Raw genomic sequence first — 26,902 nt, 5'->3', positions numbered from 1 at the left:
AGAGAGAGAAAGGGAAAAGAGAGGAGAGGAGAGAAGAGGAGAAAGAAGAAAGGGAAAAGGAGAGGAAGAAGAGGGAGGGGAAAGAGGAGTAGAGGAGAAGGTTAGAAGGGGGGAAGAAGAGAGGAGTGGGGGAAGTAGGAAAGAGAAGGACAGGAAGAACGAAGGAAGTAGGAGGAGAAACCGGGGAAGAGAAGGGGAGGAGAAGACGAAAGGTTGGAGTAAAGGTAAAGGGTAAAAGAGCAGCCCCAAAAAAGTACAAATTAGAAATGAAAGTTAAAAGAAAAGATGAATGGAAAATGATGGAAATGACTGTACATGTAAATGTGTTTGTGAAAAATAAAAATAAAAAACTTTTTTAAAAAAATGTGCTCCATTTTCAACAGTTCATCAACCTACCTTGTTAACATTTGGTAATGCAACCAGAGAAGTCACCCAGAGGTCTTTGGGTTTCACAGCTTCCGTAGTGATTTGCACCATCTTTTGTAACTTTAAGCTTTCTCCCCAGACGCCAAGCAATCCATTTCTGCTCACAGTCAAGTATTTGCTGGGGTGTTTAAAGCATATCACATTCTGAATAACATCTTTATGTATCGTTGGGAGAAAACAGAGATCTTTCCATTGGGGAATGACTGACATCTTGGTTCGTTCATCTCTTTCATATAGCTCAAGAAGGACAAAGGAAGTCAATTTATCCCAATCAATAAGGCCATCCCGGATCAAATCGATCTTATCAAAAAGCTCACCATATTCCTCCTTAGTGCCTTGCTTAATCATTGCAGACATTGTATTGACAAATGATTCTCGAGTCATCAGACCCCTGTTTCCACTGGATTCTGAGGACTTGTAGGAAGAACAGAGTAAGAAACAGGGTTTAAAGTTTGCTACGTTTTGTTTAAACATCAGTAACTCTGCAATTTTTTACTGGACGACTGTCATAAGTCTTCATTGAAAGCTACCATGTATTTATAGGGACATCAAGCAATATGAAAATTGTATATGAACATACTCCAAACTGGAGTAGCTTCAGGAATTGGCACAACTAAGAGGCTACTGTTGACCCTCTATAGCTGGTTTTACTGTTAGGTAGAATGAAGTAATCATTCTGATAAAGATGTTGAGAGAAAGACACTGGAGCAATATTTTATTTAGATATTTATTTTTAAAAAACGTATATGGATGGCCATCGTCTGTACCATAATTCTGGGTTGTGCACAACTTGATTGGCTCAGTGCTTCTGAAGCTAGCCTGTTACTTCAAGTTTAGTGCCAAATGTTTTCCTAGAGGCAGTGTTGAAAAATCGTTCTTTCCCATTCAATTGGCAAGTGTATTTAAAATGTCACATATGTGTGTCAATCTTGCAATGTAGACTACACAGGAAGCACAGCCTGATACACCATTTTTAATTTATTGTAAGGTTACATTTTAAAAAAATCTTCTAAGTCTTCTAAGCACATTTTACCCCTCCCCCATTGTCTTTACAGCTGAAGAAATTAGGGAGGGTCCCTTCCGAGATGCTTGCCTCTCCAACTTTCCTGCAGTGAGCTAAGTTGCCTGATCATTCCCTTGGCTACCACCCTTCTCTGTCTCTGAAGAGCCATCCCACATGTTAAGTGAGTCCAGCTATATTGTTGCACAATTTAATGTTTTGAGGACCTTGTCTGCATAGTATTAACATTGCTATGGTAATCATTTGAGTTTTTGGATTTGATCATTATGCTATTAATTATTGTTGGCCACCCAGAGGTCAAAAGTAGAGGTGAGTAGCTATATTAAATCAAATAAATAAATAGAAATTATAGATTTGGTTGAATATTTTTAAGGCATGGGTACCATATCCTGGAAGATGATCCTATACAATATGTATTGACTCAGAAGTAAATTCTGCTTAGCTCTATGGAGATTCTCAGTCATCCAGATGACTGCAAGGAATATAAATCCTTCCATTCTCCGCTCTTCATTCAGAAATGAAGAAGCTTCTTGGATGAAAAGCGAAATGTCTTTAAGCAAAAACAAAGAAAGTCCAATTGCCTTTTGAAAAATCACCTTTGGGACAGTTCTGCTAAACTCAGCATATTTGCTTTTTTCCAACAAGAGACAGAATGATTTTTGACAGTAGATTTTCTACTTAGTATGGGAAGAACCGCATACTATATGCATGATTAGGAACAAGTCCAACCTCAGCTTTGCAGCTACATAAAAATAATTGTTGACTTGGCAAAATAAGTTATCTACTGTAGCTCAGTTTATTTTCCTTATGAAAGACTAGTGTTTAATACTGCAAATACCTAAGGCCTCAAACTCATTTCATATGCTAAAAAGCTTTCAAAATAATTATTTGAAATCACTCAGGAGGAAATCTCTTTATGCTATTTAATAATCACCCAATCCTATCTTCCCTGAAGACACATTAAAAAAAACCCCTTCCTTGAGTTTTCTTATATCCATAGATGGAAATATAATAGCAAGGGCAGAAGAAATGCTGTTTTTTTTAAAAAAACCTCTCCATACATTCCAATGAATTAACTGAACAGAAAACAACAAGAACAAGAATAAAAATCAACCCAATTTTTATACACAGAGAAAGAAGACACTATTTGAAGCCTAGTCCCAAGAGAAGTTTGAGGAAAATCAAGTTTAATTAATTATAATGCTACTACGTCAGTATTACTGATTTCATTGGTCTTCCATCTAGGACATTAATGGAGCAATGTTTTAGAAGTTAAATTACACTCCGCTTGCCCTCTCAAGCACTCTGCGAATTTTTTAAAAGTAGAAAGGAACTTGAACTGAATCAGCATGTGTTCAGCTTTGTCTGAAGTAAGGTTTAAAGTTTTTAGAAAAGCATCATCAACATTATCAGTGACTGTGTTTGGTATGTGTGTGTGTGTGTGTTTGTTTGTGGTTGAGTTAATATAAAGGGTAGTTATGCAGGATGTATTGAGGGATGGAAGCAGCCATTCCTACACAGACTTGTGAGGAAAGAGAAAAGACCTTTAGTGAGGACTGGTGCTTCATCCAAGATTTCACAAGCAGCAGCAACATCTGTGGGAAGGGTGAACAGGTTCTGAATTACCAAAGCAGCATTGCAACATCACGGTACAATCTACCCACCTGAAACCCTATTGTATAGGCCTTAAAATGTCACATGCACATACAAATGTTCTGTATGCCACAGAGACACTTTTGAAATAGCTAATATCCTTCTAGGGTCCAAGTTCACATCAATGATCTCAAACTCATAATGTCAGCTAACTCTTCAAATCATCTTTTGTGGCCCTCAAGAATACTTGGTAGGTATTGAGGTCATTGGCGCAACACTGTACAACAGCATAGTAGGCTCTCACATCTTTCCAGCAGGTGTCTCATCAACAGCAGAGCCTATATACTTGGCACAACAATGCCTGTTGCAGTGTTATACCTAGCTGTATTGCCTAGTCTCTTACAGTGTGAGAAGTCCTTCTGAGTCAGGTGCAAAAGATCAGGTCCACGTGTGAAGATCCAATGAAACTAATTTATTGCTAATCATGACCATGCACAAGAACCTTCTCAAGTAATTGTCAGCACCTGGTTAGAGTTAGATAAGGGCCAACAGCATCTAAGGGAGATTGGACTCCTGTAGCTACGTAGGGATTCTAGGCTAATCCCTCTTTTCATTCCACCAGAGGTGGTATTCAGCAGGTTCTAACCAATTCTGAAGAAAGTTTGAGTAGTTTGACCAGTAAATACCACCTCTGACTGGCCCCACCCCCATCTATTGTCTGCCTCCCAAGTCCCAGCTGATCTAGAGGAAATGGGGATTTTGCAGTAACCTTCCCCTGGAGTGTGGAGGGAATGGAGATTTTACAGTATCCTTCCCCGCCATGCCTACTAAGCCATGCCCACAGAACCTGTAGTAAAAAAAATTGAATCCCACCACTGTACTACATCCCAAGTTCTGCCATTCCTTCTCCTACGTTCTCCTGAAACTAAGGCTTTCTGGGAAGAAACAATAGGTGGGGCGGATGGGAAGGCTTGTCTTGTCTGGGGAAGAGAGCCAAAGAGATGAAGACTACCCAAGACCAGGAAAGAGCGGGGCAAGGAAGGAGAAAAAGAGCAAACAAGTAAGATCCCTCTGCTAAGCAGCAGCAGGAAGGTTGGGAAAAAATAGTTTGTATGAGGGAAAAAAAATATGTTCCAGAAGGAGAGAGTCGAAAAAGAAAAGACACAATTAGGACACTTTGAGTGGAGTGGCCTTGCTAGATTCATCTTGAGAAAAATATCTATTAACCCGATAATAAAACCAAATATCAGTGTTCTGCTTAATGAAAAATTCTGCTGGCTTAATGGCCAAAACCAAATTACTTTGTTTTGCAAGAAGCTTTGTTCTGTAGCAAAGCTTTTGCTTATTAATACATTTATATTTAATAGCATGTACATTTCGGTATGTACTGTACATTCTCTACACTGTTGTCCAATTTTTCAAATGTCGGAATTCATCTGTGGGGGGGCCCCCAGACTGATAAACTCATCCTCATCAGTTATCCTCATGTCATCTTCATCGGTCATCCTCATTTTATTTATTTTATTATTCATATTTCTATGCCGCCCACTCTCCAAGGACTCTGGGCGGCTTACACCAAAGACAGTATACTAAACAGCCTATTGCCCCCAACAGTCTGGGTCCTCATTTTACCCACCTCGGAAGGATGGAGGGCTGAGTCAACCCTGAGACGGTGAGATTTGATCCGCTGATCTGCTGAACTAGCAGTCAGCTGCAGTACTGCACTCTAACCACTGCGCCACCTCGGCTCATCCTCATCAGCACTCGTGACAATTTAGATTAGAAAGCCCTGGACTAGATCAACCAGCCTGGCAGGCTAAATTAGGTTGGAACTTCCCCATCTCATTTAAACTGCATTTGCACAGGAGGGCTGAACAGGAGAGGAGAGCAAAACCTAAACTTAGCTTTTCAGATCTGACATCTACGTGATTCTTTAAACCGTTCCATTAGAAAGTTGTGCCAACTGAACTAGCAAGTAAAAAAAGACTACTCTTTGAGCAGAAGAGTCTCCGGCAAGGAAGGAAGGAAGGAAAATCTCACATTTCTTTGGGAAAGGTGGTAGTGCTGGTAAAGATTACCTGCAATTAGAACAAGAGCTTTGATTGACAAAAGCCAGGCAAGACATGCTCCAAACAGAAGCACTTGAGACTATATATGAGGACACATACATACCTATCACGTTTCCCCAAAAATAAGACCCTGTCATATAATTTTTGAACCCCGAAATAAGCGCTTGGTCTTATTTTCAGGGAGGTCTTATTCTTTTGGGGCGCATGGAGCAAGACAGGGCTCCTCTTGCCGTCTTATCTGATTTCCAGCTCTGTCTCTCTAACCCTAACCTGAGGAGATGGTGGAGACCGGCTGCGCATGCGATTAAATATTTTCGAGGTGGGCGCATTTTCAGGGAGGGCTTATTTTCAGGGTGTGTGTCTTATTTTAGTGCATGTGCTTAAAAGCCTAATTGGGCTTATTATCAGGGGATGTTTTATTTTCAGGGAAACAGGGTACGTATATGTATATGTATACACACACAGACACACACACACACACACACACCTGTCTTTGTCTCTCTGTCTGTCTGTCTGTCTGTCTATCTATCATCTATCTATCATTGTCTGTCTGTCTGTCTGTCTGTCTGTCTGTCTGTCTGTCTAGAGCACGGGTGTCAAACTTGCCACGTCACGTTGCCATCACGTGACGTATCACAACATTTTTTTCCCCTTTGCACAGCTGGGGAGGGCGTGGCCTGCACATGATGCATCTGGCCTGTGGGACACCTCTGATCTAGAGCCATGGTGGCACAGTGATTAGAATGCAGTACTGCAGCCTACTTTTGCTGACTGCTGGCTGCCTGCAATTTGGCAGTTCGATTCTCATCAGGCTCAAGGTTGACTCAGCCTTCCATCCTTTTGAGGTGGGTAAAATGAAGAACCAGATTGTTGGGGGCAATAGGCTGACTCTGTAAAATGCTTAGAGTGGGCTGTAAAGCACTGTGAAGTGGTATATAAGTTTAAGTGCTATTGCTATCTTTATCTATCTATCTATTTATCTATCTATCATCTATCTATCTATCTATCTATCATCTATCATTTATCATCTATCATTTATCATCTATCATCTATCATCTATCTATCTATCATCTATCATCTATCATCTATCATCTATCATCTATCATCTATCATCTATCTATCATCTATCTATCTATCTATCTATCTATCTATCTATCTATCTATCTATTTATCTTCAGGACTGTCCTTAACATGTAGTGACCAACTCAGGTGACAGACTGAAAAAGGAGCATTGGGACAGGTTATAGAAAGCCACTGTTGTGCTGTTGATACACATATATTCTCTCTGTTTCAGGCTCTTAGAATGCTAAGCTGGAGGGAGGAGGGCATTGAAGACCTAACAGGAAGATGAGACAATAGTTGCAATGGAATAACAGAAACTATCAAGGAGAGGAGAACCCTATTATCTCTCTTGTACTTCCAGGTGGCTGGACTGATTAACAGCAGCTTGTCAAGGAGCATTCTTTTTTCCTGTTGCTTCCTGCTTGGAGAAAACTATTAGTCAACTGTAAGAGATTAAGGAGGAGATATTAATAAGAGTTTCATCTTCAAAAATAATATATAGTGATACTTCCAAACAAATTTCTTTATTGTTCCACACCTTTAGACAGAATCTTGCCAATACTATCAAGCAGAATACTATCTGTGTAAAGCATAAACTCTGGGAATTATCAGGAAGGGGATGCCTTCACCATCTTTCTCTCACATGAGTGATCTGAACTGAGTTGCCTCTTACTTCTCGGGAAGGTACTCCCTCCCTCCTGGAAATCCAGATTACATTGCATCAAAAAGAGCCATTTAGGCCTGTAAGATGGTATAAACCTTCGCTCATTTCAGCACTTCTCTGCTACCATTCGTCTTATCTGTCAGAATAACAGCCCTGGGTGAAAGAAGAATGTTTTTTTCTAAGGAGCTTTCTTGAGATACATAAACTTCACGATAAGCCTTCTGGTTTCAGGGAGGCTATGAATTGTAAAATGAAGGCTAATTTTCCTTTTCGTCAGATTTCAAGTGATCTGGCACCTATTACAGGATGGGTGTCAAACTAGATTTCATTGAGGGCCGTGTCAGGGTTGTTTTTGACCTCGGACAGCCAGCTGGGCATGGCGAGGGTGGGCGTGACCAGTTTGACATCACTCATGTTGGGGGCACTTGTGGTGGCCCGAGTGCTCTGCTAGTAAAAACGGAGCTTGGGAGGGCCGTGCAGGGCCCTCCTGAGCTCTGTTTTCACTGGCAGAGGCACCATGGGCCACTCCTTTGCTGTTTCCAGGGTGGCCCCATGGGCAAATCTAAGCACCCCGTGGGCCGGGGTGCTCAAGGCCCATGGACCTTGAGTTCGACACCCCTGTGTTATAGCATCCATATACATCTCAAATTGATGCAACCATGTATACTCCTGAAGAAAAAAGTAGAACTGAGTGGAAGTTTATGTAGGTGAAAATAAACCAAGAAACAACTGTTACTGAGCTTAGTTCCATAATTAATAAATGACAAATGGATTGAGCAGTAGCCTCAGGAGCTTTCTTGCACTGAATGGACTTCAGAAACGGAAAAATGTGATGTTCTTCAAAGGCAATAAAAAAAATGGAATCATCCCTTCAATATATAACTAGTATGAAATTCCCAGTGATCACCAAGTGGTTTACATACATTCTCAAAAACCCAGAAAGTCACATACTTGTCTTGTGGCAATTTTTTTTTTTCAGTTTAGTATTCTATCCATATTGGTCTTAATAGGAATCAAGTACTAAAAGCATCTGGCTAGGAATTTATCCATGCTATAGAAGGCAACAAATAGCAGAGAGTATTGCATAGATGGAAAGAGCTTGAGATGAGACTATATATATGAGTTTATGAAGGCCACCACAGATAATCAGCTTTAAGAGAAAATTGCATCAGAGTCTCTTTGCTAGCAAAACATTGTGAAAAGTCTTATTGCTTTCAAGAATGCTTTATCTTAAAACCTACTTCTCGGTGACTTTTCAGATCAGGTATATGTGTTAGATAATATTATTTTGCCATACCATAAACTAAGGGTTTCTCACAAGGGAACACTCTGACATCCATTAGATGGATGATCCTACCTTCCATATTCATATTCATCTACTTCTGGAAAAACCAGAGACACAAAAGAAAATATATGTTTTGAACTAGATGAAGAATTCCTTTTCATGATGGATAAAAAACTTACTGTATTTTTCGGAGTATAAGACAGACTGGAGTATAAGACACACCTTAGTTTTTGGGAAGGAAAATAAGAAAAAAGCTGACTGGCAGTTGGATCGGCCTCCTGGAATACTCCCAATCAGCTGTTCCCAGAGATGAATTTTAGCAACAGGTTCCTTGGTTGTGAGCTCTGTGCCTTTCTTTTTTTTGCTTTTTTTTCTGCCTCTGAAACTTCTGAAACAGAGTTCAGAAAAAAAGCCTCTGAAGCTCTGTTTGGGGGCTTCTTTTCTGAAGCTTCGTTTCTGATGCTTTTTTCAGCCTCTGAATCCTCTGTTTGAGAAGCTGGGCGGAGCTACATTCAGAATATAAATCGCACCCAGATTTTCACCCTCTTTTTTTGGGGAAAAAGGTGCATCTTATACTCTGAAAAATACGGTAGTTCAAAGGGTTTTAGGAAGCAAGACTCCTAAAAGTCACTGCTGGAAGTTAAGGAAAAAAGCTCATGAGCTAAATAAATAAGGAGAACTTAATTAGTAGCACTTGGCATCCTGGACTGGGTCAGGACATGGGAGAAAAGTGCTATCATTCCCCAGTCCCTTTATCTAAATAATGTTTTAGGTATTTGGGTTTTTTTTTTTAATTTATATTATGCCAGAAAACCCTCTCGATCTATACCATGGTTTATCTTCTGAATACTGTTACCAATATTAAAAAAAAAAAAAAAAAACCTTTGTGACTAAGAAGGGAACATTATGAATGTTATTGGCTGAAATGTAGCCATAGAGAATGAGTAATGAATATCTTTTAACAGAGAATCTCTTTTCAATAAATTACTGAGTTTCATCCAAATCAATCTAGCATTTAAAACTGAGCATGACAAAGGAAGTTAATATAGTATTTCACCATATATTTTGCAATGATGAAATTCAAAGAAAAAGAACATAATACATGGAATTTTAAGAGACATGCAAAGTGCTTCCAAGATATGATTGCCATCCTAAGCATTTTATAAATTCTTGACTGGTGGGGAAATCCAAGATTAAATAGTTGGGGAAAACCCAGAGACACATTTGTATTCATTTAAACCAGTAAGAATTTGGCTTCGGACAAAATGGGCACTGATGATTTGGCCCATTTTGAGAAATCTAGAAGATTTGGTGGTATTGGTGGCTAAGGGTTGCTTGATAGGCATGGAGAATGAATTTTATGGCGGGGGGGGGATGAACTTTCTCCATCTCAGAATATTAAGCTCATTCAACAAAAAGCTGGATATTAAATTAGAGGTAAGGGTATCAAAATGATTGATGTTCCTTTCTTTGCTTTGAAATGCACATTGACAAGGAAAATATTTGACAATATTCTTTTCGATCAATAGCCAATAGAGGCTCATAGATGCTCTTCAGAAGTTCAACTAATTTCCAGAGATTGCGGTAGGGATAGAAATGCCCAAGGTAAGACAAGACAGATTTTAAGTAGTCCATTGGGTCTTGATCAAGATTGCAGAATTTGAGTATGGCCAGTCTAAAGAAAAGAAGGACTGGGGCGTCCCAATACAAGTGACATGATAGGAGTATTCCAGTATTTGAGAGGCTACCACAAAGAGAAGGGGGTCAATTTATTTTCCAAAGCACCAGAGGGCAGGACAAGAAACAATGGATGGAAACTAATCAAGGAGAGAAGCAAACTGGAATTAAGGAGAAACTTCCTAACAATGAGAACAACTAACCAGTGAAACAGCTTCAGAAGTTGAGGGTGCTTCATCACTGGAGGTTTTTAAGAGGAAACTGGACAGCCACCTGTCTGAAATGGTATAGGGTTTCCTGCATCCGCAGGGAGTTAGACTAGAAGACCTCCAAGTTACTTTCCAGCTCTATTCTGACTCTTTTGAAGACCAGGAACATTTAAGGGAAAGGTTTCTATCACTGTCTATGAAATACCAAGTTGTGCTTGCTAATGTTATTTGAACGTTTTCATGGAATCTACTGTCTTTAAGCTTTTTGCTGGATAGATGCTGTACTGTAGAATCAGGTATTTTTCAAAGCCTGTATGATCCAGTTTAGCTATAATGAAGGATTCAAGTCTAATTCAGACAATACATGGACTGTGCCAGTGGTGGGTTGCTCCCAGTTCGCAAGAACCGGTAATAAAAATTTGTAGTAGTTCGGAGAACTGGTAATAACATTGGCTGGCCACGCCCCCGAACTGGTCCCTGGCCGGTCACCGGTCGCTTATCCTGCCCACCTCATCAGAGGCTTTTTTTTTTAACTTTTAAAAGCATTTTTTCTACAACCTCTTCGGCCGAAAAAATGCTTTTAAAAGTAAAAAAAAAAAGGCCTCTGATGATCACGCGGCTCAGCTGGGATTGTCAGAGGCTTTTAAAAGCATTTTTTTCTGCAACCTCTTTGGCTGAAGAGGTTGTAGAGAAAAAAATGCCTTTAAAAGCCTCTGGCGATCCCAGCTGAGTTGCCTGATCGTCAGAGGCTTCTAAAAGCATTTTTTTTCCTGCAACCACTTAAGGTTGTAGAAAAAATGCTTTTAAAAGTAAAAAAAAAAAAGTTCACCATGCCCACTCAGTCACATTACCCCCCCACACCAAGCCACGCCCACAAAATAAGCCATGCCCACAGAACCGGTAGTAAAAAAAATTAGAACCTACCCCTGGACTGTGCATTTTCCTGTTCCAGTGTCTGATGCTATTTACTTAATTAGTAGCACTTGGCATCCTGGACTGGATCAGGACATGGGAGAAAAGTGCTATCATTCCCCAGTCCCTTTATCTAAATAATGTTTTAGGTATTGGGGTTTGGTTTTTTTTTTAGAATTTATATTATGCCAGAAAACCCTCTCGATCTATACCATGACATTTAAAAATTGAATAATAAAGGGGATCACTGAAGAAAGAATGGCTAACTTTAGCAAAGTCTTTTCCAGAGACATGTTCTGTGTTGGGTAAAGAGACCCCATCCTACTAATTTTGTGAAGTTAAAGATATTTCAGTGGTTTGGATTGAATTCCCCTCTCACTGAATTTGTTTTATTAAGGTGTAATGGCACACACAGCAGTAAATCAGACCAGCTAAAGGAATATTTGCAACGTGTCCTCTGCCCTGCCTTTGCTGGCAGCTACTGCAATTAGCAAGTAATCTACTTTTACAGCAACCTAGTCTCAACAGTGAGCGTTCTTCATTCTGCCAATAGGACAGTCTATTATACTCTGATGGGGATGCATTGGCTCAGTGGCTAAGACGCTGAGCTTGACGATCGAAAGGTCGGCAGTTCAGCGGTTCAAATCCCTAGGGCCGTGTAATGGGGTGAGCTCCTGTTACTTGACCCAGCTTCTGCCAACCTAACAGTTCAAAAGCACGTAAAAAATGCAAGTAGAAAAATAGGGACCACCTTTGGTGGGAAGATAACAGCGTTCCATGCGCCTTTGGCGTTGAGTCATGCTGGCCACATGACCACGGAGACACCTTCAGACAGCTCTGGCTCTTCGGCTTTGAAACGGAGATGAGCACCGCCCCCTAGAACCGGAAACCATTAGCACATATGTGCGAGGGGAACCTTTACCTTTACCTTTTATTATACTCATAGAATTTATTATAGTCATAGAATTTGTCTAAGAGTTCATTCTCAAGAGGACAGCAGTAAAGCTCTTGATGGAGTAAACAAATTTAGGTTGTACAAGCCCGAGCTGAGAATGGGGATCGGAAATACCTTTTTACCAGAAGAACATCTAGGAGAAATCTGGGAAAGAGGCTATGTCCTTTTTTGTAAGAAAGCTTCCATGTTTTTCCTCAAGCTAGTTACATCAAGAAGAGAAAGAGAAAAAAGAGAAAGATGCTATGAAAGCATAACAAAAGGACCATTTTCATGCTATTATTTTACAGGGGATACTTAGATGTTTTTCTTGTCTTGTAAATGTTACGGAAACTAATGCACTCACCAGCCCAATTCCCATCATAAATAGTTGTGATGCTGCATCAGAATGAGCTGTTTTCATAACCTGTAGCAAAGCTGTGCATTTAATGGTTTCATGTTAGCAAATCCCCTCAGCCTGCCCATTTCAGCTCTTGCCCCATTGAAAAGTGGACAATCACAGAAATATTTGAAGTAGATCCCTGCAGGGGCTCTTTAACTGATAATCCTGCAGGCAATCTGAAATGAAGAACCTTATGGACGACTGGAAGTCAGTTGGTTATTAAGAAAACATTAATTTGTTCTCTCTTTTTAAAAAAAAAATCGCTCATCTCCAGCTCAGTGGCAGGGCCTCTCTTTGCAAGAAAGAGACAACTTTCTTTGAAAGAAACAACGCAAATGACACTGGCAGAAATGAGCTCCTCACCTCCTCAGCCTTCTTTGCAAAAGGAAATCATACTCTGCCCCCTAAGAAGTCAGCCACGTTCCTACGGTTTCCTGCCAAACAACGCTACAATATATATGAGAGCTGCCAACTCCCATTAGCTGAGCAGCTCACACAGGGGAAAGGGCAGGATCTGAAAGAGAAAGCTATTGTAATTGCAGTAACCTCAATTAGACCCAATTTAAACCAGAAGTCTAACAATCTGCAGTAATTAGAGATCAAAAGCTGTGCATGGCCTGCTGGCACTGGTCCTTCTATCTCTCTTTCCAAGTGGTGGTTGAATATGGGAGGTCTTGCAATCATACTCTCTCTGCTCTGTGGAGGCAGACAAGGCCAGATCACACACCAGACACTTTCCTTTTCATGCACAATCACTGTCCCCTTGAACTAATTAATAACATTGGAAGGAAAAGCAACAGAAATCTGTAAAAGAAAGAGGCACCTGCTCTTGACATGCTGAATAGAACAAGAAATAGGGCTGGTATTCCATGGAAACTACTACACACCTGTGGAATTAAAGCAAGTTCGTAAAAGAGACTTAGCTTTGTCTTGGATTCTGCTAACCTCCCCATTTTCGCCAACCCTTGTGAATGGGATTAATAGTTGAAAGCTTTCTGGCTATAAGTGGTCAGCCTTCTGGTTGTTTGTGCCTAGCATGGCCCTGCCAAATTTGAGTGTCTCTATGAACTTCCTATAACTATAAGAAATGAACAGGACCTGAAAATGGGGTAGGGGAAGCCAAGCTTTCCAATTTTATCAGTCAATTAGCCCTGAACATAAATATTCAAATAGATATTTCTCCTCCTTCCCACTTCCTGGAAAGTTAAAACAACAAGAAGAAATGGCGCAACCTCAAATTACATTTAGCTTTTTACATAGAAATTCATTTCCTGTTTGAACAGGGAATTCTTGGGTCATCCCTTTCCCTTGGCTAAGAGCAGACTGGGTCCACTCTATCATATGTATATGTATGCTCATGCATATATCACCAAGGTTACAACATTTACAGAACTTCATTCAGGGCAATTGTCTTCTATAGCCAAAGCTGCTCCTCTCCTGAGCTATTCCCAGCTCTTTCTGAAGCCAACTTTAGAAATTCAAGTCTAGATGCAATGGGTTGCCAATGGGATAGGATTAAGGCCACCCCAAAAGCTGGTTGATTGTTCTTCTGCTTTTGGTCCTTCTCATCCATGCAGCAAGTCAAGTCTCTTTGGCTGGTTCCCACACAGATCAGTCTATCCATGTGCCTTATCCTTTTAAGGATTGTTCCCTTCTCACTAGTCTCAGTTTCTTTGCTTCCCCAGTTGTCTGAACATACCTTCACTCCCCATCCACTTCCCAAATTAACCCTTTTGATGCTTATATTTATTCTGTTGTTTCAACAAAGAGGAAACTCCTCCCTTCTTCTGTAGTCCAAGGAAATGTTGTAGGAAGGGAAAAACCACTTAAAGATTTTTAAAGGAGAGGGAGGGAAGGGAGGATGAGAAGAGGAGCTTTGCAGTATTATGAGCAGGCAATGGAAAAACAAGGGGGATGTGCTTCATTCAGCCTGGGAGAGATAAGGGTTGAATAAAACATGAGCTTTGGGGAGTGAGAATAGTTCATTTGACTTTAGGGGCATTATTGAATCATCTGCAAGATTTAAAAAAAAAAACTGTTGAGAACATAGCTCTTGAGCAGCCCAGGGCAAAATAGCTGCATGAGGCAGTGACCAGCTGCTTGAGTGGAGAAGTAGTACCAATCAGGAGCTATCACTATCAAAATGAAGTTCCGGGGACCATCTTTGGACAGAAAAGAGTGGTTATGAATCAGAACAGGACAGCATCAGCCTGGGATGCATTTGCAAAGGGCTGAGAACGGGAAGAGGCTGACAACATCTGTTCCTACACCCAGGAAGCAGTGGGTGACCTTTGCTGGTGATGGGCCAAACAAAGCGTAAATTTAAGTTTGTTCTTTCTACAGTACAAGCCCAGTTCTTTGGGAAACCTGTAGGTCAGTAACAAAGAACACAAGACATGCATACAAAATGTTATTATGTACAATCCTTGGCAATGCCAGGGGATTAGTAAGGGCAAAAGGCTGCCCTTGGGCCTTTTTTAAAAAAAATCTAGAGTTGGTGCAAATCTTCCAGACTGAAGGCTTCAGTGAAAGTCCAAATAAAGTATCTCTTCAAAATCCTTCATCAAAGGACCACGAGGCCTCCCATTTTTAAGTGCAGAGCAGTCACAGGCTTTCATCATGCAAAAGTGGCTTCCATGAATATGCAAAAGGGACTTTCTTTGGAAGAAGGCTGGCCAACTGAAGCAGATGATAGTATCTTAATGCTTCACAGGGGCTGACTGTCTTGGCTCTGTAAAGCATTATACTGGATGGAGATCTAAACAGGGAAATGAGGCAATGAGGCTTGGTGGATGGGCCACTGGGAACTTATTATTTTGTTAAAACCTCTCCTCAAAAATACAGTTCTTGAGATTCAATGTGTTCCTAAAACCTGGAAACTTTATATGTGCGATGTGTTTTGAGGACCAATTTACAATTTAGTGGTCCAAGATCACATTTTCTCCCAAGAATTTCTCAGGAAAACAATGTTTAATTCACATGATGAACTGAACACATTTCCTTTCCCAAATCGGGTAACTATGAACTACTGGAAATATTAAGATACATTTGGTATATAATGCTTTCTGCTTGGAATCTACTATAGTTTTTCTACTTAGAATATAAACATGACTCTAGAAACCACCTCCTTTTATGCTTCTGCAAACCTTCAGCTTTTTAACCGTATTTTTCTTTTCATTCTGTTTTTCTTTTATGGAAAAATTTGTTCTGCCCTTGCTTAGCTCGTATATGTTTTACAGAAGTTTTATGCCACCCACTCAAATGACCTTGGGCAATCAACATCAGAAATGTAAGTTGCACGCTATAGTTTACACAATCTGGTCAAGTTGTATGTTTCAGTGAATAAGTAAGTGAACAGGAGGTGATACATCCTCGATATAGTTCAAAAAGCAGTGAATATAGCAAGTGCAGACATTTGGACAGTTTGTTCTTTATAACATTTTGTTTGGCAGAATCAACAGAATCCATTTTTTTCCCCCTGGTAGGCAGCTAAGAGTTCTTCCACTCTTCTTTTTGGAGTGTTTTTCTTGCTCATATTCCAGTTTACAGATTATTACATTCTTATCCAGGCTACCCCCTTCTCCATCAGGGCAATCTCTGCAGCTTACTCTGTGTTCTAGCCTAGCCCATTTCTGCTGTTTCTCTCACTGCCACTGCAATCCTACAGCTGCCCAATCTGTAATGTTAGCCACTATGATGTGATTTCATTCTTCAATAACCAACAATCCAAATTATTTCCACCTTCTCCTCCGTCGTCTTCTCACTGCCTCTGCTTCTGAATGTGGGAGAGGGGGGGAATCACAACTCTGATGCCAAGTCTGATCCAGTCTGTTTCTAAGCCTTCTCCTTGTTTGCTCCCAGCCTTGATCTCCCCTCCTTTAATCTGTCAAGGTCCTTCAATCTCCCAACAACCCATTCCTTCTTGGTTGTTTTCGTCTCTATTCCATTCCTAATTCACACATAGTTGCCTAACCTAACTTGCCTACTTGCTTCACAAAAGGAAACATATCTGAAGGACTATCTATCTAACCGTTTATGCAACTCTCAAGATTAAGATTTATCCCACCAATTTCGAATTAGCTGTAAACCTTAAAAGCATCCCCTCTCTCTCTTCATCCAGCAGAGAACCTGGGTTTATAAACAAAATAAACATTAGAGAACACACACACACACACACACACACACACAGAGAGAGAGAGAGAGAGAGAGAGAGAGAGAGAGAGAGAGAGAGAGAGAGAGAGAGAGAGAGAGATCCACCTCTGCTCCCATTATTCCCATCAATTGCACTTGGCTTATTTGTGGATCATTACAGAATGATACCAAAAAACTGTAGGAATGTTAGTTTTTAATTCCATGGGCTCTAAAAATGTTCTGCTTTTAGGGCAAATATTTAAAGTTCTGGGTCTAATGTTCAGATGGACCAGTTTCATTCTGAGATGGCTACTCCTTGCTCCATAAACATCTACCACTCTGCAGTAAGCTATAATATTAGCTCCGGGGCACATTTCAGATTTTTATTCCAAATCTTTCCCCTTCTCTGCTTTTTCAGCATTTTAAAATAAATGCAGCCATTTATTTTTATAGATTCAGTGGTTGAGCTCCGAGTTTCGGTGTGTACTTTGATTACAAATGAGTATCTCCTTTCATAGTTCTGCATTGCTCATCTTCACACTCTTAAAACCTGAGCGCTCCCTCAATTAAAATTAACAAATTCAGCCTGCTGCAGAAGATCTAGCCTTCTGGAAATCTATGCAGAGTTTATTCAATGTGCTAAACAGGGGTGGGGGGTATATGTTTTGCAGTTAAAAATATCATGCAGATTGAATAATTTTATATTGAAATTGTAGGTTCTCACGATACATTGAACCACGAACTGACCAAGTGGGCTTGGTTTGCAAAGCACACTAAGTTGCAAGCATACAAAACAAAGGTTACCATGATGGACGAAGGAAGTTACAAGTAGCTGTCTGAGCTAGTTAAATGTGTCATGTGAATACAATCAAGTCGTTACATAACTTACTTGCTTTGATTTTTCTCTCCCTTTTTATTTATCTTCATTTTTCCATTTTTAGGTTCCATTAACACTCAAGTTCAGTGAAAAGCATACATAACTAGACATTTTTAATTCTTCCTTCAGCTACAGCTTGCAGTTTTAGTTTTTGTATTAAATTTGGTGAGATTGATGGCTATATAAATTTGATCAATCAATCAATAAAATAACCCATGGTATTTTTCTCTGGTGACATAAGCATGTTATGTACAACACATAAACAATGTGAGGTCTAAGACACATGCCAGTTTACATCCAAATATACATCACTGGTTCATCTTTTAACTGGACAGGGGTGCCAAATTGGTTATCACAAAAATAAGGGGGCAATTGCAGTACCTAGTGTAATGGAAGGGGTATCCACCCTCCAAAGCTACTTGGGTCAAGACCTGGAATGTCAAGGTAGATAGGTTGGTCAAATAGTTTCATGACATGTACCCCCAGAAACCTAAAGGGCCCTCAGGGGGAGGGACAGGAGGTTAGACTGAACCTTAAGTAATCTCTTTGCAATTTATTTTCTTTGCAGGATGTCCTTTTCAATTAAGGGGGACCACCTGTCAAACCTGAAGCTGACCTGACCAAGGCCATTTTGAGGCTTCAGTGTTGCCATACTGGAGCTGAGGGATAGGAAGGGAGGAGGGAATAGAGATAGCTGGGGCTTGTAGCCAAAACAAAATACTTTCTCCTGGACATTCCCACAGGTGGTTGGAGAGAGGAAGTTATTAGGCAACTGGATGACACTGTGATGACTGATTGTTTGGGGAAGGGGGAAAACTTTTACTTTTAATTAGGGGGAAGTCATGGGAACATTTAGTGTTGGTTTTCACCAGCCTGTACCAATATGATATACCCAATAAATTTGTTATTTGAGGAATTTACCTGCCTCGGAGTTCTGTTTGCTATGGGTATATTACTTGGAACTCTGACACCCAGGTTGTCGGCTGGATGCTTTTAAGGTTTATATTTAATTTGAAATCAGTGGGATAAATAGTTCAAAATAATCTTGAGAGGTTGCATAAATGGATAGAAACTAATCGAACACAATCTAAAAGAGACAAGGGCAAAGGAAACATAAATCAAAGACATAGCTATAGAATGAGGGATATTGCCTTGGTACTAATATATGGTAACATCAGTTGTAAAAAATATTTTGACACAGTAATTGATCGCCAACAGTATGATGCAGCTGCAGAGAAGGCACACAGTATGTCATTTTAAGCTGCATCAGCAGAACTATAAATTCTAAACCATAGAAAATTATCATTCCGCTCTATTAGACTCTCATCAGATCCTACTTGAAATTTTTGTCCAGTCCTGACCACCAAACTTGAAAAAGAGTGAAACAAATTCAGAGATAGGCAACAAAGATAATTCAAATAACTTCAAAGAATGTCATGCAGAAAAAGGTCAAGACCTATTATTTCTTATTCAAGAGTTCAGGATATAAAATAATGGATTTAAGTTTTTTTCCCCTTCCTTTCAACTTTGTTTGATTCTCAGAGACTGTCTGATCATGTCCCTGCAGTTTCCTTGGCAAGAATTTTTCAAAAGTGGTTTGTTGTTACTCCTTCTTAAGGCTGAGAGAAAGCGACTGGCCCAAGGTCACCCAACTGGCTTCCATGTCTAAAATGGGACTAGAACTCATGATCCCCCTGGTTTCTAAGATAATTCCAAAGAATTTTTTTTAAAGAAAAGAAAATCCTGCATAATAGTAATAACAGTTTGATAGCAGAATCAATTAACTCAGAGAGACAAAAGGTTATCTTTAGTAGATGTGATCAGGTGTAGATAGCTGTCTATTTGAGATACTTTACTTTGTATAATGTCTAAATTATGTGAAGTATTAATTGCATTCTGTTTTAATCAGACCCCATCTCAGGTATTATGCCGAGTACCGAGAACCATATAAAAGAATTCAGAGGAATCACAACAGTTAAGAGAACAACAAAATGATTGGACGATTAGATACTTACCAGTATAAACTGAAGTAGCTGAGCAGTGAGCTGAGCTTCGGAGAGAGAGAAAGTGACTTGAGAGGGCTCATAGTGGTGATATCTATTTGAGTACTGATAGATACTCAAATACACACAAGGATGCCACGTAGAAGGTCAAGACTTATGATCTCTTTTGCAGAATGTAGGATGGGAAATAGGGATTGCAACTGAATGTTAAAAAACATCCTATCTATAAGAACTGTACAATAGTGAAAACAATTATTCATAGATACTGTGGTCTCCATTCATTGCATAAAGGTAAAGGTTCCCCTCGCACAATGTGCTAGTCATTCCTGACTCTAGGGGGCGGTGCTCATCTCTGTTTCAAAGCCGAAGAGCTAGCGCTGTCCGAAGACGTCTCTGTGGTCATGTGGCCGGCATGACTAAATGTAAAAGGTGCACAGAATGCTGTTACCTTCCCACCAAAGGTGGTCCCTATTTTTCTACTTGCATTTTTTTATGTGCTTTCAAACTGCTAGGTTGGCAGAAGCTGGGAAAAGTAATGGGAGCTCACCCCATTATGTGGCACTAGGGATTCAAACCACTGAACTGCCGACCTTTCGATCGACAAGTTCAGCATCTTAGCCACTGAGCCATCGCGTCCCTTTTTTCATTTCATGGATTCAAGTAAATTAAACAGCTTCTGTATATAATGGAGGTCGGATTTGATCTACCTCCCTGATTTATTGATGGTAGCTTTGACCAAAAGACTGGATTTCTGCTTGTGGCAACTAGCACAGTCCAGGAAGCCAATTTTTCTTGACATCTAATTAGTTACACAGTGTAAGTCCTATATCGCTCTCCTGGAAATGTAACATTTTACTTATTGGGGCACACTTCTGAAAAGGTATGTGCAGGGTGACCATCAACTAAAAAAATGATACTCATATATTGCAACTCATTTTACTTCAGAGCAGAGCAGAGCAGAGCCTCCTATGTCAATCCCACATGTAAAAAAAAACAAACCCCCCCCACTTTCCTCAAAGGTCTTTGTCAGACGTATCAGACCTGCATGTGTAAAATGCAGCAAAATAATCTACAAAAGAGATCAAAGTTATTTGTACTGAACTGTCTCATTCATGTTATCCTATGCCAATGATGGCTAACCTTTTTGCCGCCGCATGCCAAAAGTGGGGGAAGCGCAGGGGGGTCATGCCCATCATTCAATGCGCCCCACCCACCCCCTGCGCATGCGTATGCGACCCCCCCCCACTCCCCTCAGTTTTGGCATGTGATGGCACGGTGAGCCCAGTAGGCCCATTTTTTTTGCCCTCCCCAGGCTCCAGAGGCTTTCTAGGAGCCTGAGGAGGGTGAAAACAGCTTTCCCCATCCCACTGGTAGGCCCTCCGGAGGCCAGAAACGGCCTGTTTCCCGACTTCCAGTGGGCCCGGAAGGCCTGAAAAACAGGTGGCTGACACATGCCTGCGTGCTGGAGCTGAGCTAGGGCAACACTCGTGTGCCCACAGATATGGCACCATGTGCCACATGTGGTACGCGTGCCATAGGTTCGCCATCACGGTCCTATGCATTTCATTGTTCTATGTTAAACACACCCATGTATTTTCTATCACAACACCAGATAAGAGGATCTTGAACTTGAACTGAGGGTTGGACTAGAAGACTTCCAAAGTCCCTTCCAGCTCTATTCTGATTGATTGTACTTTTTGAACAATCTCACCTGAAAAAGTTGCTGCATTTTCATAAAATCGTGAATAGTTAACCTGTTTTCAAGATGTTCCTGTTTTTTTGCAGTTCCACAATCCATAGCTTGTTTTTCAGCACTGGCCTTTGTGGCTTTTGTCGTTTTATATGGTTTATTATTCATGCTAATTAATTTTGTAGAAATTAATATTTAGTTGGAATTCCTTGCAGCTTCCAGGCTCTTCTGGAACTTAATTTCATCCACTAAGAATAATTTTGGATAATTCAGCACAAGTTAAGTCTTGTTTCTAGAAAGTTTTCTTGAAAAAAATAAAGAAAAATGGAGTTTTAAAAGAGGGGAAAAAATTAAAAAATATATAATTAGATTTCTCTTCATTATTACTTCTGACATCAGTTTACACAGGAAAACCATATGTAAACCAGAAAAAAGACATAAAAATCTATACTGAATTCCATGCCGAACACAATCAACAAATTTATAATCATTTAGTTTTGTTGAAAAAATAATAGCACCTGTTCACAAAGATGAAATGAGTTTTGCTTACTTACCTTATGATTAACATGTCATTTTTTAAAATAAAGAATCCATTATTTTTTCCAAACAGAGATGATTAGCTTCAGCATTTCATTTGAGTATCTACTTTATTGAAGCTGCGAACATTTGGGAGGCTGTTTGAAATTCCCTTTTCTTTGAACTTACAAATGTTTCTTAGCAACAATTGCACAACACAAGCTAAACCAGCTTCCTTCACTGCTCCACAAAAAGGAAAGAAAAAAAAATATCCTGTTTAGCTGTTCTGAGCAAAGACTTTCAAAGCAAGTCACAACAATTAGTGTTTTTATAAGGAAAAAAAAACTTAAAATAATTGGTTAAAATGAAGGTAAGTGTCTGCTTTTTGTATACTTATTAATGTGTGATGAACTTAATAAGAGTGTTCATAAACACCTTAATGCACCTGCTTGCAGTATAGCACATCCATAGATCAAGAGCGTGGATGCAATAAAAACCTGAAGATTATCTTCGCATGAAGTGTTAAGCTGGAATGTGCTTTCTACCAGAACAAAAAACTGGAGTTGGGAAAATAAATAAATAAATAAATAAATAAATAAATAAATAAATAAATAAATAAATAAATAAATAAATAAATAAATTTCTATACTGCCCTTCTCCCGAAGGACTCAGAGCGGTGTACAGCCTATTAAAAGCACAAAGACAAACATCAGTTAAAAATAATTAAAATTATTAAATAATTTCGGCTCAGATTTAAAAGCCCAAAAATTTAAAACACCCAATTTAAAAATCATTACATTGATAGACCGGCCTGGTGGAACAGCAGGATCTTGAGGGCACAGTGAAATACACGGAGGTTGGAGATCTTATGCATTTCCGGGGGCAGTTCATTCCACAGGGCAGGGGCTCCCACAGAGAAGGCCCTCCCCCTGAGTGTCGCCATTTGACATAACTTGGCTGATGGCACCCTGAGGAGATCCTCTCTGTGGGAGCGGACTGGCCGGTGGGAGGCTATTGGTGGCAGAAGTCAGTCTTGAAGGTACCCGGGTCCTATGCCATGGAGCGCTTTAAAGGTGATAACCAACACCTTGAATTGCACCCGGAAGGCCACTGGGAGCCAGTGCAGCTCGCGCAGGAGGGGTGTCACTTGGGCATAACAGGTTACGCCCATAACCACCCACGCGGCCTCATTCTGGACCAGCTGGAGCCTCCAAATGTTCTTCAAGGGAAACCCCATGTAGAGAGCCTTACAATAGTCCAGCCGGGAGGTGACAAGGGTGTGAGTGACCATGCGCAAGGCATCCAGGTCTGGCGAATCAGGTGAACCTGATAAAAAGCCACCCTGGCCACAGCTGTCATATGCTCTTCTAAAGACAGCCGTGCGTCCAGGAGGACACCCAGATTGTGAGCCCTCTCTGGGGGGGGCAGAGATTCACCCCCAATAGTCAGCGATGGCACCAGCTGACTATATCGGGACGCCGGAAGCCACAGCCACTCGGTCTTGGAAGGGTTGAGTCTGAGCCTATTTCTCCCCATCCAGACTCGCACGGCCTCCAGGCAGCGAGACATCACATCAAGGGCATCATTGGGGTGGTCTGAAACATACATTGCAACTAAATGTAATCAACATTAGATCTCCAAGAACCAAAAAAACTAGACACCAATGATGAACTTCAAAGCAGTGCAGGATTCTGGAAGGGAAACACCCAGGATTTCATTCAGCAAAACGAATGAAAGGGCTCCTAAATTATTAAAATTAAAACTCGTAGGGGAAAAAAAAATCCTTCCCACAAAAGACTGACTCACTAAACTTAATACATTTTTAAAAATTACGTTTTCCTTAAACAGTAATTTGCTTTGAAACGTTGCTATTGAATTAAATAAGCTTCAGAGGAATTTTGAGACTGAACAAAGACACGGAGGCACGTATAGAGCCCCAGGTGCCCACTCTTGAAATCAAGGATGTACACACTGCAGAATTTAAAGTGGTCTAATACAACTAAAAAGCACAGCCACCCTCTAATAAATATATTGATAGAATCCAAAAGTATCTACGGGCAACACTACTTCAAATTCCTCCTCTCCCCCAGATGCTTGGTATAACGGACCATCTTATCTAAGAACATTCCTTATCCCATAATAAGAAGACCCAACCTAGCATGATTTTTCAGGATGCTTGTAATATAAGCCCTACCCCCAAAATAAGCCCCAGTTAAGATCATCAGCCAGATACATTTAGTACCATATTTTCCCCAAAATAAGACCTAACTGGAAAATAAATGCTATTGTCTCTTTTGGAGCAAAAGTGAATATAAGACCCAGTCTTATTTTCAGGGAAACACGGATGTTTTAGCAATTAAAGTGCCAGGAGAATCAATCTTTCTTTTTCCCTAATCACAAACAAATCTAGATGGTTGAGGATCAAAAAGGAGAAAGATTAACATATGCATAATTTGAGACCTATGTTATCAAAAATGGATCGTCAGACTAATATTAAAAGCCATTTAAGAAAAGTAACACTGTTTATTGTTGTATGAAACTTTATTTTATATTACAACAGTTTGCAAGGATGAAGTTATGTTCTATCTCCTCTTTCCTACTATGTGCATTCATGTGCATATTACCCTTCATAATTTATGTAAAATAACTGTCTTATAAAACATTTAAGATGACAATCTAAATATTTAATATAAAGAGGTAACATATAAACCTGTAATAATTTCCGGGCAGCAAAAACTCAAATAGCAGAAATTACATTAATTTTTTTAAAAACTGCACTGTAGCACAATTATTAAAAAACCTAGGTAGAATAAAACATTTGCTTAAAGCACAATAAAGGGGTGCCAACAAAGGTTTTTCAGAATTGGGGGTTCCCACTTGGTAAGATCATTCCAGGGCAGCCGCCTTCAGCAGCAAAAGAATCCCATAATATTTGTTTAATTTTAAGGTTAATTTTCTTAACTTGGTTAATGGTTAAGGCATCAGGCTAGACACTGGGAGACTGTGAGTTCTAGTCTCACTTTAGGCACAAAGCCAGCTGGGTGATCTTGGGCCAATCACATTTTCTCAGCTCTAAGGGGAAGCAAACAGCAATTCACTTCTGAAAAACCTTGTCAAGAAAACTGCCAGGACTTGTTCAGACAAGAATCAGACATGGTTTGAGTTAAAATTAGTTCATACCGAAGGTATCCTAAACCAATGTTTCTCAATCTTAGCAAGTCTAAGATATGTGGAATTCAACTCCTAGGGAGAATTTTGGGTGTTGAAATTCAGGAATTTTAAGATTGAGAAACACTGACCGAAACAGAAGGACTTAGGCCCATCAAAAAAAAAAAAAAGTAATTTCTGTAGAGTTCAATTTTAACTACCGGTAACTGGATTACTGCACTAAAAAATCCATATGTAATTGTTGACTAAAGGCTATTTTTTCACCAGCTTTTTAATCAAAATGTGAAACCAGACACGACACTCTGTAGCTCCATTGGGAATGTTCTATCTAACTCAAGAATCTTCTCTCTTCAGTTACATAATCTGTTCATGCTTGAGGAAAGTTCTCTTATGCTGTTTCCATGACAGGAAACAGCACAGATCACACAGGGACTTACTCCAGAATAAACATCAGTTGGAAAGTCAATGAGGCACTGAAGCAGCATGATTTAGCTTTTCCGAAATGTTGGTGTTTGCAAAAATAAAGATGGTCACAGATTTACAAGGATCTAGCTGACTTTTGATGGCTACATTTCAAGTAAAACAGAATGCTCTGATCTTTTCCTGTGTGTTAGACATCTCATTTTCTATTAAGAATCATGGGGTCCTCTTTGTAGCAGTCATTGTGCCTAGAAACTACTTTTGAGGATTAAGCTTTTTGTTTTGTTTTGTTTTTTCTCTGAAGTCAAGAGCTGTGGTCAATTTCTCCCCTGTTGCTGAGATTAATCCAAGGATATATAAAAAATGTCACGGCTTTACAATGAAGGCCTGTGCTGCATCCCTGTGAAATAAAAAATTCTAATCAATTTTGGTACAGAACAATAAAGAAGAAATTTGGAATTCGGATAACGCTTCCATCTGCTCTGTATCAAAGACCACCTGAAGCTAATAAATAGATACGGCAGTCGGATAGACAGATTTACATATACAAAGTGAACAACTATGGAATGATTTAACATGATGAGGTTAAGCCTAGTTAACATCAGGCAACTTCCTATTTATTCCAGGCAACTTCCTCATTTATGACAGGAATTGTATTGTAGTAGTCCTCAATGTACAACCATTCGTTTAATGACCATTTGAAGTTACAACGGCACTGAAAAAGCAGCACTGATTTAAGATAGTTTCTCATTGCAGCATCCCCATCGTCCCATGATCAAAATTCAGAAGCTTGGTAACTGATATGAATTTATGTCAGTTGCAGTGTCCCAGGGTCATGTGATCACAAAGTCAATGGGGAAGCCAGATTCACTTAACGCGTTATTAACAACTGTAGTGCTCATTTAACAATTGTGGCAAGAAAGGTCGTAAAATAGAGCAAAGCTCACTTAACTGACTTGCTTCGCAATGGAAATTTTTGACCCAATTGTGACTGTTACATTGAAAACTACCTGCAATAAAATTCACTATTGCAACCATGCCTGAATAAATTGAATGCAATCTTAGCCACCTTTGGCCAAATTATGTTTTACTGAATCAGACACAACTTCAAAGTTAAAACACAGCAACTCTTTGAGGAAATTTGAATGTATACCCTACTTATTATTAATGGAGAGGTGTTCAAGCTAAGAAAAAAAAAATGAATATGGCAGATGCCAAAGTTTAGTTACTCTTTCAATCAGACTTTGTAACACCTCCTTTGGCGGGAACAACAGCTTCTGAACATTTTCTGTAGCTGACTAAAGTTTGACTATCAGTGAAAAAATTGAAGCTCAAAAGAGGCTAGATATTCTAGTAAGACTAAAGATACATCTCCAAAACAATGAAGTCCTTGCAGGGAAAAAGGTTTTGGAGTAGCCTTCATAGTCACCAGAGTTGAGTATTACTGATCATCTGTGGAGATTTTAATATACAGGGCATGCATGAAGATCTCAGAATTTTTGAGCTGGAAAACTTCTGCTAAGAAAAAATATGACTGGTGGTGGCAGTGGAATTGGAATAGAAACTACAGGGTGCCTTTAGAAGGTGTTATTTATATTCAGCAGCCGAAATCGCATTGCTGAATACTTGCCATTGTGCTGCTGAAATTTAACATCATAATTTCAGGAGTCCTGAACGCTTTCTTATCGTATACCTATTAACCAATACCCAGATAAGAGAAACTAGCATTTAGATTAGCAAGAACACTGTAATCAAGAACACACAATACTTACACAAGCCAAGATTTAACAGGACAACTGTTACAGTCACTAAACAATACTTTGTATTACAATAACATGTCTGTGA

General features: G+C 39.8%; 1 protein-coding gene across 1 annotated transcript in view; it reads right to left on the bottom strand.

Moving 5' to 3' along the window:
- WDR49 (WD repeat domain 49) overlaps positions 1 to 21,248 on the bottom strand; it is a 133,533-nt gene extending 112,285 nt beyond the window's left edge. The window contains exons 1-2 of the mRNA XM_087872524.1: positions 20,975 to 21,248; positions 397 to 840 (exon numbers count right to left, since the gene is read on the bottom strand). Coding sequence (XP_087728650.1) covers positions 397 to 840; positions 20,975 to 21,121 — 591 coding nt within the window. The 5' untranslated portion in view covers positions 21,122 to 21,248. The remainder of the gene's footprint in view (positions 1 to 396; positions 841 to 20,974) is intronic.
- Positions 21,249 to 26,902: the final 5,654 nt, after the last annotated feature.

The sequence above is a fragment of the Pantherophis guttatus genome, chromosome 6 (genome assembly GCF_059756535.1).
Source record: "Pantherophis guttatus breed Tessera chromosome 6, ASM5975653v1, whole genome shotgun sequence".
Lineage (NCBI taxonomy): Eukaryota > Metazoa > Chordata > Lepidosauria > Squamata > Colubridae > Pantherophis > Pantherophis guttatus.
This window is presented reverse-complemented; position numbering and strand designations above follow the sequence as displayed.